The sequence below is a fragment of the Lampetra fluviatilis genome, unplaced genomic scaffold (assembly GCF_964198595.1).
Source record: "Lampetra fluviatilis unplaced genomic scaffold, kcLamFluv1.1 SCAFFOLD_1341, whole genome shotgun sequence".
Taxonomy (NCBI): domain Eukaryota; kingdom Metazoa; phylum Chordata; class Hyperoartia; order Petromyzontiformes; family Petromyzontidae; genus Lampetra; species Lampetra fluviatilis.
The window spans coordinates 4544-20306 of NW_027620988.1; the positions used below are offsets into that span (position 1 = coordinate 4544).

Below are 15763 nucleotides of genomic sequence, written 5' to 3' on the forward strand. Positions count from 1 at the left end.
GTGGGTGGGTGAATGGGTGGGTGGTTGAGTGGGTGGGTGGGTGAGTGGGTGGGTGGGTGAGTGGGTGGGTGGTTGAGTGGGTGGGTGAGTGGGTGGGTGGACGGGTGGGTGGGTGAGTGGGTGGGTGGGTGAGTGAGTGGGTGGGTGAAGTGAGTGAGTGGGTGGGTGAGTGGGTGGGTGAGTGGGTGGGTGGTCGGTTGAGTGGGTGGGTGGTTGAGTGAGTGAGTGGGTGGGTGAATGAGTGAGTGAATGAGTGGGTGGGTGAGTGAGTGAGTGGGTGGGTGAGTGGGTGGGTGGGTGGGTGAGTGGGTGGGTGGGTGAGTGAGTGAGTGGGTGGGTGAGTGAGTGAGTGGGTGGGTGAGTGGGTGGGTGGGTGGGGGAGTGAGTGGGTGAGTGAGTGTGTGAGTGAGTGGGTGAGTGAGTGGGTGGGTGGGTGAGTGGGTGGGTGAGTGGGTGGGTGGGAGAGTGGGTGGGTGGGTGGGGTGAGTGAGTGGGTGAGTGAGTGGGTGGGAGAGTGGGTGGGTGAGTGGGTGGGTGAGTGAGTGGATGGGTGAGTGAGTGGGTGGGTGAATGGGTGGGTGAGTGGGGGGGTGAGTGAGTGGGAGAGTGGGTGGAGTGGGTGAGTGAGTGGGTGGGTGAGTGAGTGGATGGGTGAATGGGTGGGTGGGTGGGTGAGTGGGTGGGTGAGTGAGTGAGTGGGTGGGTGGGTGAGTGAGTGGGGGTGGGTGAATGGGTGGGTGGGTGAGTGGGTGGGTGGGTGGTTGAGTGAGTGAGTGGGTGGGTGGGGTGGGTGGACGGGTGGGTGAGTGGGCGGGTGTGGGTGAGTGGGTGGGTGGGTGAGTGGGTGGGTGGTTGAGTGGGTGGGTGGTTGAGTGGGTGGGTGGTTGAGTGAGTGAGTGGGTGGGTGAATGAGTGAGTGAATGAGTGAGTGAATGAGTGAGTGAGTGAGTGGTGGGTGTAGTGGTTAGCGCTACGCTGTGCTATGAACCCAGCCTTCCGGGTTCAATTCCCGCTCACGGCCAACATCAGTGACGATTATCTGAACCGGTCCTGGGCCTCCCCTAGGTCGACTCAGCCTCAAACGAGTACCTGGTGTGATGTGTAAACATCGCCACTGGGGAGACAAAGGCGGCCGGGCGTGGTGCTGGCCACCCACCCCCTCGTGTGCCGTGCCGGCCTTCATAGGTGCTCGCTAACAGCACTTGCCCCAACAGCTCTGCTAGAGGCTACCTGGGGGATCTTTGTCTGTGTGACAGCACTTGCCCCTACAGCCGTGTTAGAGGCTACCTGGGGGATCTTTGTCTGTGTGACAGCACTTGCCCCTACTGCCTTGCTAGAGGCTACCTGGGGGATCTTTGTCTGTGTGACAGCACTTGCCCCTACTGCCCTGCTAGAGGCTACCTGGGGGATCTTTGTCTGTGTGACAGCACTTGCCCCTACAGCCCTGTTAGAGGCTACCTGGGGGATCTTTGTCTGTGTGACAGCACTTGCCCCTACAGCCCTGTTAGAGGCTACCTGGGGGATCTTTGTCTGTGTGACAGCACTTGCCCCTACTGCCCTGCTAGAGGCTACCTGGGGGATCTTTGTCTGTGTGACAGCACTTGCCCCTACAGCCCTGTTAGAGGCTACCTGGGGGATCTTTGTCTGTGTGACAGCACTTGCCCCTACAGCCCTGGTAGATGCTACCTGGGGGAGCTTTGTCTGTGTAACAGCACTTGCCCCTACTGCCTTGCTAGAGGCTACCTGGGGGATCTTTGTCTGTGTAACAGCACTTGCCCCTACAGCCCTGCTAGAGGATACCTGGGGGAGCTTTGTCTGTGTGACAGCACTTGCCCCTACAGCCCTGGTAGAGGCTACCTGGGGGAGCTTTGTCTGTGTGACAGCACTTGCCCCTACTGCCCTGCTAGAGGCTACCTGGGGGATCTTTGTCTGTGTGACAGCACTTGCGCCTACAGCCCTGTTAGAGGCTACCTGGGGGATCTTTGTCTGTGTGACAGCACTTGCCCCTACAGCCCTGCTAGAGGCTACCTGGGGGATCTTTGTCTGTGTAACAGCACTTGCCCCTACAGCCCTTCTAGAGGCTACCTGGGGGATCTTTGTCTGTGTAACAGCACTTGCCCCTACAGCCCTGATAGAGGCTACCTGGGGGAGCTTTGTCTGTGTAACAGCACTTGCCCCTAGAGCCCTGCTGGAGGCTACCTGGGGGATCTTTGTCTGTGTAACAGCACTTGCCCCTACAGCCCTGGTAGAGGCTACCTGGGGGATCTGTCTGTGTGACAGCACTTGCCCCTACAGCCCTGCTAGATGCTACCTGGGGGATCTTTGTCTGTGTGACAGCACTTGCCCCTACAGCCCTGGTAGAGGCTACCTGGGGGAGCTTTGTCTGTGTAACAGCACTTGCCCCTACTGCCTTGCTAGAGGCTACCTGGGGTATCTTTGTCTGTGTAACAGCACTTGCCCCTACTGCCCTGCTAAAGGCTACCTGGGGTAGCTTTGTCTGTGTAACAGCACTTGCCCCTACTGCCTTGCTAGAGGCTACCTGGGGTAGCTTTGTCTGTGTAACAGCACTTGCCCCTACTGCCCTGCTAAAGGCTACCTGGGGGAGCTTTGTCTGTGTAACAGCACTTGCCCCTACAGCCCTGCTAGAGACTACACAGGCATCTTTGTCTTTGTAATCCCGATGACGCGTGACGTCACTGGGGGGGGTGGGATAGTCTCGTGTCCAAGTGACGTCACGGAGGGATTTCGCTACACAGTGACGTCACTGTGTGGCGCGCAAACGTCATCGTTGGCGCCGCCGTTGCGTGACGTCATCGGAGGAGGGGAGTTTCAGCGCGCGAGTGACGTCCCCTGAGCTTCACGGCGCGAGTGACGTCACCGGGACTTCAGTGAGCGCGCGAGTGACGTCACCGGCATTTAACGAGCGCGCTAGTGACGTCACGGGGCAAGATGGCTGCGCCCGTCAGAGGCGGCGTGGAGATGGAGCGAAAGGTGGAGGAGGAGGTGGAGGAGGAGAGGGGAGAGGTGGAGCAGGTGGTAGTGGAGGAGGTGGACGAGGGGATGGACGCGCTGATGGAGCGGTTCAAAGGTGGAGCCTACGCAGGGCGGTGGAATGAAGCGACCTGGGAAGAGGTGAGTGACTCACTCACCTACTCACTCAGTCACCCACTCAGTCACTCACCCACTCACCTACCCACCCACCCACTCACTCAGTCAGTCACCCACTCAGTCACGCACTCACCACTCACTCACTCACACCCACTCAGTCACTCACTCACTCAGTCACTCACTCACCCACTCACTCAGTCACTCAGTCACTCACTCAGTCATTCACTCAGTCACTCAGTCACTCACTCAGTCATTCACTCAATCACTCAGTCACTCACTCAGTCACCCACTCAGTCACTCACCCACTCACCCACTCACCTACCCACCCACCCACTCACTCAGTCAGTCACCCACTCAGTCACTCACTCACCCACTCACTCACTCACTCACCAACTCACTCACTCACCCACTCAGTCACTCACTCAGTCACTCACTCAGTCCACCCACTCAGTCACTCACTCAGTCACCCACTCAGTCACTCACCCACTCACCTACCCACCCACTCACTCAGTCAGTCACCCACTCAGTCACGCACTCACCCACTCACTCACTCACTCACATCACCAACTCACTCACCCACTCAGTCACTCACTCACTCAGTCACTCACTCACTCACCCAATCACTCAGTCACTCAGTCACTCACTCAGTCACTCAGTCACCCACTCAGTCACTCACCCACTCACCTACCCACCCACCCACTCACTCAGTCAGTCACCCACTCAGTCACTCACTCACCCACTCACTCACTCACCAACTCACTCACCCACTCAGTCACTCACTCACTCAGTCACTCACTCACCACTCACTCACTCAGTCACTCACTCAGTCACTCACTCAGTCACCCACTCAGTCACTCACCCACTCAGTCACTCACTCATCCACTCAGTCACTCACTCACCCCACTCACCCACCCACTCACCCACCCACCCACTCACCCACCCACCCACTCACCCACCCACCCACTCACTCACTCACCCACCCACTCACCCACCCACCCACTCACCCACTCACCCACTCACCCACCCACTCACCCACCCACCCACCCACTCACTCACTCTCCTACCCACTCACCCACCCACTCACTCACCCACCCACTCACCCACCCACTCACTCACCCACCCACTCACCCACCCATTTACCCACCCACCCACTCACCCACCCACCCACTCACTCACCCACCCACCCACCCACCCACTCACCCACCCACCCACTCACCCACCCACCCACCCACTCACCCACCCACTCACCCACCCACTCACCCACCCACCCACCCACCCACTCACCCACCCACCCACCCACTCACCCACCCACCCACCCACTCACCCACCCACCCACTCACCCACCCACCCACCCACTCACTCACTCTCCTACCCGCTCACCCACCCACTCACTCACCCACCCACTCACCCACCCACTCACTCACCCACCCACTCACCCACCCACCCACCCACTCACCCACCCACTCACTCACTCACCCACTCACTCACCCACCCACCCACTCACCCACCCACCCACCCCACTCACCCACCCACTCACCCACCCACTCACCCACCCACCCACCCACCCACCCACTCACCCACCCACCCACCCACCCACCCACTCACCCACCCACCCACTCACCCACCCACCCACCCACCCACCCACCCACTCACCCACCCACCCACTCACCCACCCACCCACCCACTCACCCACCCACCCACCCACCCACTCACCCACCCACCCACTCACCCACCCACTCACCCCCTGTCTCTCTCTCCCTGCAGGAGATGGAGCGTGTTCCCATGTTCATGAAGAAACTTCCCCATAAAGTCGACCCGGCACTCTACCCAGAGTTGGCGTGCATCAACTCCATCCTCGAGTCCACCATAGACTCCACCACCGCACTGGGTACCCACAGAGCCCTCATCAACTCCACCCTAACGTCCACCACGAACTCCACCACCTCACTGAGTACACACAGAGCCTGTATCAACTCCACCCTAACACCCCCCACCCCCCCCCCACCTTCTCCCCCCCCCCCCACCACACCCCCCCACCATCTCCCCCCCACCATCTCCCCCCCCTCACCCCCCCCACCATCTCCTCCCCACATCTCCCCCCCCTTCCCCACTATCCCCCCCCCCACCACCATCTCCCCCCCCCCCCCCACCATCTCCTCCCCCCACTATCCCCTCCACCATCTCCCCCCCCCACCGTCTCCTCCTCCCCACATCTCCCCCCCCCTTCCCACTATCCCCCCCCCTACTATCCCCCCCCCCCACCATCTCCTCCCCCCACCATCTCCCCCCCACCAACTCCCCCACCATCTCCCCCCACCTCCCCCCCCACCAGAAATGGCCATGAGGCTGAAGTTGGAGGGGAATCGCCACTTTGCAGAGCGCCGCTACTCAGACTCCATCGCCTCCTACTCACTCGCACTCACCACCATGCTCACCAACACCACCACGCTCACCAACACGCTCACCAACACCACCAACACGCTCACCACCACCAACACCACCCTCACCAACACGCTCCCCACCAAAACCACCAACACCAACACTAACACCAACACCACCAACACCAACAACACCACAGGCGGTGGTGAGGGTGGTGAGGGTGATGGTGAGGGTGGTGGTGAGGGTGGCGGTGGTGAGGAGGTGGAACTGAAAGTCGTACTGCTCACCAACAGGGCAGCGGCAAACTTCCACCTGGGTGAGTGGGTGGGTGAGTGGGTGGGTGAGTGAGTGGGTGAGTGGGTGGGTGGGTGGGTGAGTGTGTGAGTGGGTGAGTGAGTGGGTGAGTGGGTGAGTGAGTGGGTGAGTGGGTGAGTGGGTGGGTGAGTGAGTGGGTGGGTGAGTGAGTGGGTGAGTGGGGTGAGTGAGTGGGTGAGTGAGTGAGTGAGTGGGTGAGTGGGTGGGTGAGTGAGTGGGTGGGTGGGTGAGTGTGTGAGTGGGTGAGTGAGTGGGTGAGTGGGTGAGTGAGTGGGTGAGTGAGTGGGTGAGTGAGTGGGTGAGTGAGTGAGTGGGTGAGTGGGTGAGTGAGTGGTGAGTTAGTGGGTCGGTGAGTGAGTAAGTGAGTGGGTGGGTGAGTGGGTGAGTGAGTGGTGAGTTAGTGGGTCGGTTGAGTGAGTGAGTGAGTGGGTGGGTGAGTGGGTGAGTGAGTGACTGAGTGGGTGACTGAGTGGGTGAGTGAGTGAGTGAGTGGGTGAGTGAGTGAGTGACAGAGTGGGTGGGTGAGTGAGTGAGTGACTGAGTGGGTGGGTGAGTGAGTGAGTGACTGAGTGGGTGGGTGAGTGAGTGAGTGACTGAGTGGGTGGGTGAGTGAGTGAGTGAGTGACTGAGTGGGTGGGTGAGTGAGTGAGTGAGTGGGTGGGTGGGTGAGTGGGTGGGTGGGTGGGTGAGTGGGTGAGTGAGTGACTGAGTGACTGAGTGGGTGAGTGGGTGAGTGAGTGGGTGACTGAGTGGGTGAGTGAGTGAGTGGGTGAGTGAGTGAGTGAGTGACTGAGTGGTGGGTGAGTGAGTGGAGTGGGTGGGTGGGGTGAGTGGGTGGGTGAGTGGGTGGGTGAGTGGGTGAGTGGGTGAGTGAGTGGGTGAGTGGGTGAGTGGGTGAGTGAGTGGGTGACTGAGTGAGTGAGGTGGTGAGTGAGTGAGTGACTGAGTGAGTGACTGAGTGAGTGAGTGGGTGAGTGAGTGAGTGTGTGAGTGACTGAGTGAGTGACTGAGTGAGTGAGTGACTGAGTGAGTGGGTGAGTGGGTGAGTGGGTGAGTGGGTGAGTGAGTGACTGAGTGAGTGAGTGGGTGGGTGAGTGAGTAGGTGAGTGAGTGAGTGGGTGAGTGAGTGACTGAGTGAGTAGGTGAGTGAGTGGGTGAGTGAGTAGGTGAGTGAGTGGGTGAGTGACTGAGTGAGTGGGTGAGTGGGTGAGTGAGTGAGTGAGTCAGTGGGTGAATGAGTGAGTGGGTGAGTGGGTGAGTGAGTGAGTGTGTGAGTGAGTGAGTGGGTGAGTGACTGAGTGACTGAGTGAGTGGGTGAGTGGGTGAGTGGGTGAGTGAGTGACTGAGTGAGTGACTGAGTGAGTGAGTGGGTGAGTGAGTGAGTGAGTGTGTGAGTGACTGGGTGAGTGACTGAGTGAGTGAGTGACTGAGTGAGTGAGTGACTGAGTGAGTGGGTGAGTGGGTGAGTGGGTGAGTGGGTGAGTGAGTGACTGAGTGAGTGAGTGGGTGGGTGAGTGAGTAGGTGAGTGAGTGAGTGGGTGAGTGAGTGACTGAGTGAGTAGGTGAGTGAGTGGGTGAGTGAGTAGGTGAGTGAGTGGGTGAGTGACTGAGTGAAGTGGGTGAGTGGGTGAGTGAGTGAGTGAGTCAGTGGGTGAATGAGTGAGTGGGTGAGTGGGTGAGTGAGTGAGTGTGTGAGTGAGTGAGTGGGTGAGTGACTGAGTGACTGAGTGAGTGGGTGAGTGGGTGAGTGGGTGAGTGAGTGAGTGAGTGAGTGAGTGACTGAGTGAGTGAGTGGGTGGGTGAGTGAGTGGGTGAGTGAGTGACTGGGTGAGTAGGTGAGTGAGTGGGTGAGTGGGTGAGTGACTGAGTGAGTGGGTGAGTGGGTGAGTGAGTGAGTCAGTGGGTGAGTGAGTGAGTGGGTGGGTGAGTGAGTGGGTGAGGTGGTGAGTGGGTGAGTGAGTGGGTGAGTGAGTGGGTGAGTGAGTGGGTGAGTGGGTGAGTGACTGAGTGACTGAGTGAGTGGGTGAGTGGGTGAGTGGGTGAGTGAGTGGGTGAGTGAGTGGGTGAGTGAGTGGGTGGGTGAGTGAGTGAGTGAGGTGGTGAGTGAGGTGGTGAGTGAGTGAGTGGGTGAGTGAGTGAGTGAGTGAGGTGGTGAGTGAGTGGGTGAGTGAGTGAGGTGGTGAGTGGGTGAGTGAGTGAGTGGGTGAGTAGGTGAGTGGGTGAGTGAGGTGGTGAGTAGTGAGTGGGTTACTCACCTCACCCCTCACCCGCTCACCCTCACCGCTCACCCTCACCGCTCACGCTCACCCTCACCGCTCACCCTCACCGCTCACCCTCACCGCTCACCCTCACCGCTCACCCTCACCGCTCACCCTCACCGCTCACCCTCACCGCTCACCCTCACCGCTCACCCTCACCAGGTAACTTTGGCTCTGCCCTGAAAGACGCTCAATCTGCTCTCACGCTGAGACCCAATCACACCAAGGCCCTCGTGCGAGGTGAGTGCCTAGCAACCATCACCCCTAGTAACTATCACCCCTAGCAACCATTACCCCGAGCAACCATCACCCCTAGCAACCATCACCCCCTTAGCAACCATCACCCATTAGCAACCATCACCCCTAGCAACCATCACCCCTAGCAACCATCACCCCTAGCAACCATCACCCCCTTAGCAACCATCACCCATTAGCAACCATCACCCCTAGCAACCATCACCCCTAGCAACCACCACCCCCTTAGCAACCACCACCACCCCCTGATGCTCTGCACGGTCTCCATGGCGATGGTCTCCGTGGTGACGCGCGGTCGCCATGGCGACAGCGGTGGACTGCTGTGTGCAGCTGTGCCGCGTGGAGGAGGCGGCGGCCATTGCAGCCATGGCGGCGGCAAGACGGCCGGGAGACGCCATCTTGGAACAGCGGAGACTCGTAACAGATGCAGCCTTGGTGCTCACCACTACTCACCACCACACTCACCACTACTCACCACTAGTACTCTACTCACCACTAGTACACTCACCACTCACCACACTCACCACCACACTCACCACTAGTACACTCACTACTCACCACACTCACCACTCACCACACTCACCACTACACTCACCACTACACTCACCACCACACTCACCACTACACTCACCACTACACTCACCACCACACTCACCACTACACTCACCACTACACTCACCACCACACTCACCACTACACTCACCACCACACTCACCACTACACTCACCACTACACTCACCACCACACTCACCACTACACTCACCACTACACTCACCACTACACTCACCACCACACTCACCACCACACTCACCACCACACTCACCACCACACTCACCACTACACTCACCACCACACTCACCACTACACTCACCACTACACTCACCACCACACTCACCACCATACCACCAACATCACCACCACCACACTCACCACTCACCACCACACTCACCACACTCACCACTACACTCACCACTACACTCACCACCACACTCACCACCATACCACCAACATCACCACCACCACACTCACCACTCACCACCACACTCACCACACTCACCACTACACTCACCACTACACTCACCACCACACTCACCACCATACCACCAACATCACCACCACCACACTCACCACTACACTCACCACACTCACCACACTCACCACTACACTCACCACTACACTCACCACTACTCACCACTCACCACACTCACCACTAGTACACTCACCACTAGTACACTCACCACTAGTACACTCACTACTCACCACACTCACCACTAGTACACTCACTACTCACCACACTCACCACTACTCACCACACTCACCACTAGTACACTCACTACTCACCACACTCACCACTACTCACCACACTCACCACTAGTACACTCACTACTCACCACACTCACCACTCACCACACTCACCACCACACTCACCACTAGTACACTCACTACTCACTACACTCACCACCACACTCACCACTAGTACACTCACCACTAGTACACTCACCACTAGTACACTCACCACTACCACACTCACCACTCACCACACTCACCACCACACTCACCACCACACTCACCACTAGTACACTCACTACTCACCACACTCACCACTAGTACACCACTAGTACACTCACTACTCACCACACTCACCACCACACTCACCACTAGTACACTCACTACTCACCACACTCACCACCACACTCACCACTAGTACACTCACTACTCACCACACTCACCACTAGTACACTCACCACTAGTACACTCACTACTCACCACACTCACCACCACACTCACCACTAGTACACTCACTACTCACCACACTCACCACTAGTACACTCACCACTAGTACACTCACTACTCACCACACTCACCACTACACTCACCACTAGTACACTCACTACTCACCACACTCACCACTACACTCACCACTAGTACACTCACTACTCACCACACTCACCACTAGTACACTCACTACTCACCACACTCACCACTACCACACTCACCACTCACCACACTCACCACCACACTCACCACCACACTCACCACCACACTCACCACTAGTACACTCACTACTCACCACACTCACCACTAGTACACTCACTACTCACCACACTCACCACCACACTCACTACCACACTCACCACTAGTACACTCACTACCACACTCACCACTAGTACACTCACTACTCACCACACTCACCACTAGTACACTCACTACTCACCACACTCACTACTCACCACACTCACCACCACACTCACTACCACACTCACTACCACACTCACCACTACACTCACCACTACACTCACCACCACACTCACCACTAGTACACTCACCACTAGTACACTCACTACCACACTCACCACCACACTCACCACTAGTACACTCACTACTCACCACACTCACCACTCACCACACTCACCACTACACTCACCACTACACTCACCACTACACTCACCACCACACTCACCACTAGTACACTCACTACCACACTCACCACTAGTACACTCACCACTAGTACACTCACTACCACACTCACTACCACACTCACCACCACACTCACCACTAGTACACTCACTACTCACCACACTCACCACTAGTCACCACTAGTACACTCACCACTCACCACTAGTACACTCACTACCACACTCACCACTAGTACACTCACTACTCACCACACTCACCACCACACTCACCACTAGTACACTCACTACTCACCACACTCACCACCACACTCACCACTAGTACACTCACTACTCACCACACTCACCACTAGTCACCACTAGTACACTCACCACTAGTACACTCACCACTCACCACACTCACCACTAGTACACTCACTACCACACTCACCACTAGTACACTCACCACTCACCACTAGTACACTCACCACTAGTACACTCACCACTAGTACACTCACTACCACACTCACCACTAGTACACTCACCACTCACCACTAGTACACTCACCACTAGTACACTCACTACCACACTCACCACTAGTACACTCACTACTCACCACTAGTACACTCACTACTCACCACTCACCACCACACTCACCACTAGTACACTCACCACTCACCACTACCACACTCACCACCACACTCACCACTAGTACACTCACTACCACACTCACCACCACACTCACCACTAGTACACTCACTCACCACTCACCACTAGTACACTCACTACCACACTCACCACCACACTCACCACTAGTACACTCACTACTCACCACACTCACCACTAGTACACTCACCACTCACCACACTCACCACTAGTACACTCACTACCACACTCACCACTCACCACTAGCACTCACTACTAGTACTCACTCACTCACCACTCACCACACTCACCACCACACTCACCACCACACTCACCACCACACTCACCACCACCCTCACCACCACTCACCACCACACTCACCACTCACCACCACACTCACCACCACACTCAACAACACACTCACCACTACACTCACCAACACCCTCGCCACACTCACCACCACCCTCACCACCACTCACCACCACACTCACCACCACACTCACCAACACCCTCGCCACACTCACCACCACCCTCACCACCACTCACCACCACACTCACCACTCACCACCACACTCACCACCACACTCAACAACACACTCACCACTACACTCACCAACACCCTCGCCACACTCACCACCACCCTCACCACCACTCACCACCACACTCACCACCACACTCACCAACACCCTCGCCACACTCACCACCACCCTCACCACCACTCACCACCACACTCACCACTCACCACCACACTCACCACCACACTCAACAACACACTCACCACTACACTCACCAACACCCTCGCCACACTCACCACCACCCTCACCACCACTCACCACCACACTCACCACCACACTCACCAACACCCTCGCCACACTCACCACCACCCTCACCACCACTCACCACCACACTCACCACTCACCACCACACTCACCACCACACTCAACAACACACTCACCACTACACTCACCAACACCCTCGCCACACTCACCACCACCCTCACCACCACTCACCACCATACCACCAACATCACCACCACCACACTCACCACTCACCACCACACTCACCACACTCACCACTACACTCACCACTACACTCACCACCACACTCACCACTCACCACCACCACACTCACCACCACACTCACCACCACACTCACCACCACACTCACCACTACACTCACCACCACACTCACCACCACACTCACCACCACACTCACCACCACACTCACCACCACACTCACCACCACACTCACCACCACACTCACCACCACACTCACCACCACACTCACCACCACACTCACCACCACACTCACCACTACACTCACCACTACACTCACCACTACACTCACCACCACACTCACCACCACACTCACCAATACACTCACCACTAGTACACTCACCACTACACTCACCACCACACTCACCACCACACTCACCACTACACTCACCACTACACTCACCACCACACTCACCACCACACTCACCACTACACTCACCACCACACTCACCACCACACTCACCACTACACTCACCACCACACTCACCACCACACTCACCACCACACTCACCACCACACTCACCACCACACTCACCACCACACTCACCACCACACTCACCACCACACTCACCACTACACTCACCACACTCACCACACTCACCACACTCACCACACTCACCACCACACTCACCACCACACTCACCACTACACTCACCACTACACTCACCACCACACTCACCACCACACTCACCACCACACTCACCACTACACTCACCACCACACTCACCACCACACTCACCACTACACTCACCACTACACTCACCACCACACTCACCACCACACTCACCACCACACTCACCACCACACTCACCACCACACTCACCACCACACTCACCACTACACTCACCACCACACTCACTCACTGATGATGTTGTTGTTGACGTAGTTGTTGTTGACGTTGTTGCTCACGTAGTAGTTGTTGTTGTTGTTGTTGACCAAGTTGTTATTTCGATGTAAAGCTGCTTTCGTGACTGCAGAGATTCATCTTCTTGGTTCTTTCGGTAAAGTCAAGAAGATGACTTTTTGTTGTTGACGTAGTTGTTGTTGTTGTTGACGTAGTTGTTGACGTAGTAGTTGTTGTTGTTGTTGACGTAGTTGTTGACGTAGTAGTTGTTGTTGTTGTTGTTGACATAGTAGTTGTTGTTGACGTAGTAGTTGTTGTAGTTGTTGACGTAGTTGTTGTTGTTGACGTAGTAGTTGTTGTAGTTGTTGACGTAGTTGTTGTTGTTGACGTAGTAGTTGTTGTTGTAGTTGTTTTTGTTGTTGTAGTTGTTGTTGTAGTAGTTGTTGTTGTAGTTGTAGTTGTAGTAGTTGTTGTTGTAGTTGTTGTAGTAGTTGTTGTAGTTGTTGACGTAGTTGTTGTTGTTGACGTAGTAGTTGTTGTTGTAGTTGTTTTTGTTGTTGTAGTTGTTGTTGTAGTAGTTGTTGTTGTAGTTGTTGTAGTTGTAGTTGTAGTTGTTGTTGTATTTGTTGTAGTTGTAGTTGTTGTAGTTGATGTTGTTGTTGTTGTAGTAGTTGTAGTTGTTGATGTTGTTGTTGTTGTAGTTGTTGTAGTTGTTGTAGTTGTTGTTGTAGTTGTTGTAGTTGTTGTAGTTGTTGTTGTAGTTGTTGTAGTTGTTGTAGTTGTTGTAGTTGTAGTTGTAGTTGTTGTAGTTGTTGTAGTTGTAGTTGTAGTTGTTGTAGTTGTTGTAGTTGTTGTTGTAGTTGTTGTAGTTGTTGTAGTTGTTGTTGTAGTTGTTGTAGTTGTTGTAGTTGTTGTAGTTGTAGTTGTAGTTGTTGTAGTTGTTGTAGTTGTTGTAGTTGTTGTAGTTGTTGTTGTAGTTGTTGTAGTTGTAGTAGTTGTTGTTGTTGACGTAGTAGTTGTTGTAGTTGTTGTAGTTGTTGTTGTAGTTGTTGTAGTAGTAGTTGTTGTTGTAGTTGTTGTTGTAGTTGTTGTTGTAGTAGTTGTTGTTGTAGTTGTTGTTGTAGTAGTTGTTGTTGTTGACGTAGTAGTTGTTGTAGTTGTTGATGTAGTTGTTGTAGTTGTTGTTGTAGTAGTAGTTGTTGTTGTAGTAGTTGATGTTGTAGTTGTTGTTGTTGTAGTTGTTGTTGATGTTGTAGATGTTGTTGTTGTTGTTGACCTAGTTGTTGATGTTGTTGATGTTGTTGTTGTTGTTGTTTGCAGCGAGAGCTGCAGAGGGATCGGCGTCGTGCCCAGAGCCAGCGGCGTCACCAGCAGCAGCAAACCCAGCGGATACTCAACCTCATCACCATGGTAACCACACGCTCATCACCATGGTAACCACACGCTCGTCACCATGGTGACCACTCACTCATCACCACGGTGACCACACGCTCGTCAACACGGTGATGACACGCTCGTCACCACGGTGACCACACACTCGTAACCACGGTGACCACACTCGTCACCACGGTGACCACACTCGTCACCATGGTGATGACAACGCCTCTCCTGTCACCCCTCCCCCTCCTCTCTCTCAGGATCGCAAAATCCGCCTGAACCTCCCTCGTGACCAGCTCTGTGACCTGGGGGGTGAGGGTCACGGGGGTCACGGGGGTCACGAGGGTCACGGGGGTCACGGGGGTCACGAGGGTGAGGGGGGGGAGGGGCGCTTGCCCCAGCTGGGGCTGGAGGACGGGCGGCTGAGCTGGAGGGTGACGCTTCTCTACCCAGAACACAGCTGCTGTGAGGTGGTGACAGCCTTCCATGAAGACACCTGGTGAGTGGGTGGGTGGGTGGGTGAGTGGGTGAGTGGGTGGGTGAGTGAGTGGGTGGGTGGGTGGGTGAGTGGGTGAGTGGGTGAGTGGGTGAGTGGGTGGGTGAGTGAGTGGGTGGGTGGGTGAGTGGGTGGGTGAGTGGGTGGGTGGGTGGGTGGGTGGGTGAGTGGGTGGGTGAGTGGGTGAGTGGGTGGGTGGGTGGGTGAGTGGGTGGGTGGGTGGGTGAGTGGGTGGGTGGGTGGGTGGGTGGGTGAGTGGGTGGGTGAGTGGGTGAGTGGGTGGGTGGGTGAGTGGGTGGGTGGGTGAGTGGGTGGGTGGGTGGGTGAGTGAGTGGGTGGGTGGGTGAGTGGGTGGGTGAGTGGGTGGGTGGGTGAGTGGGTGGGTGGGTGCGTCGGTGGGTGAGTGAGTGAGTGGGTGAGTGGGTGAGTGAGTGAGTGGGTGAGTGGGTGGATGGGTGAGTGGGTGGGTGGGTGAGTGAGTGGGTGAGTGAGTGGGTGGGTGAGTGAGTGGGTGGGTGGGTGAGTGGGTGGGTGGGTGAGTGGGTGAGTGGGTGGGCGGGTGGGTGGGTGGGTGAGTGGGTGAGTGGGTGGGTGAGTGAGTGGGTGGGTGGGTGAGTGGGTGGGTGAGTGGGTGGGTG

At 56.1% G+C, this 15763-nt stretch overlaps 1 protein-coding gene across 1 annotated transcript; it reads left to right on the forward strand.

Moving 5' to 3' along the window:
* Positions 1-2949: 2949 nt before the first annotated feature.
* On the forward strand, positions 2950-15063 carry LOC144954630 (tetratricopeptide repeat protein 4-like; the record flags this gene model as incomplete). Its single annotated transcript, XM_078885084.1, has 7 exons — positions 2950-3132; positions 4873-4996; positions 5441-5803; positions 8223-8300; positions 8626-8750; positions 14573-14662; positions 14890-15063. Coding segments are annotated over exons 1-7 (1137 nt in total), but the record flags the coding sequence as incomplete, so codon positions are not given.
* Positions 15064-15763: the final 700 nt, after the last annotated feature.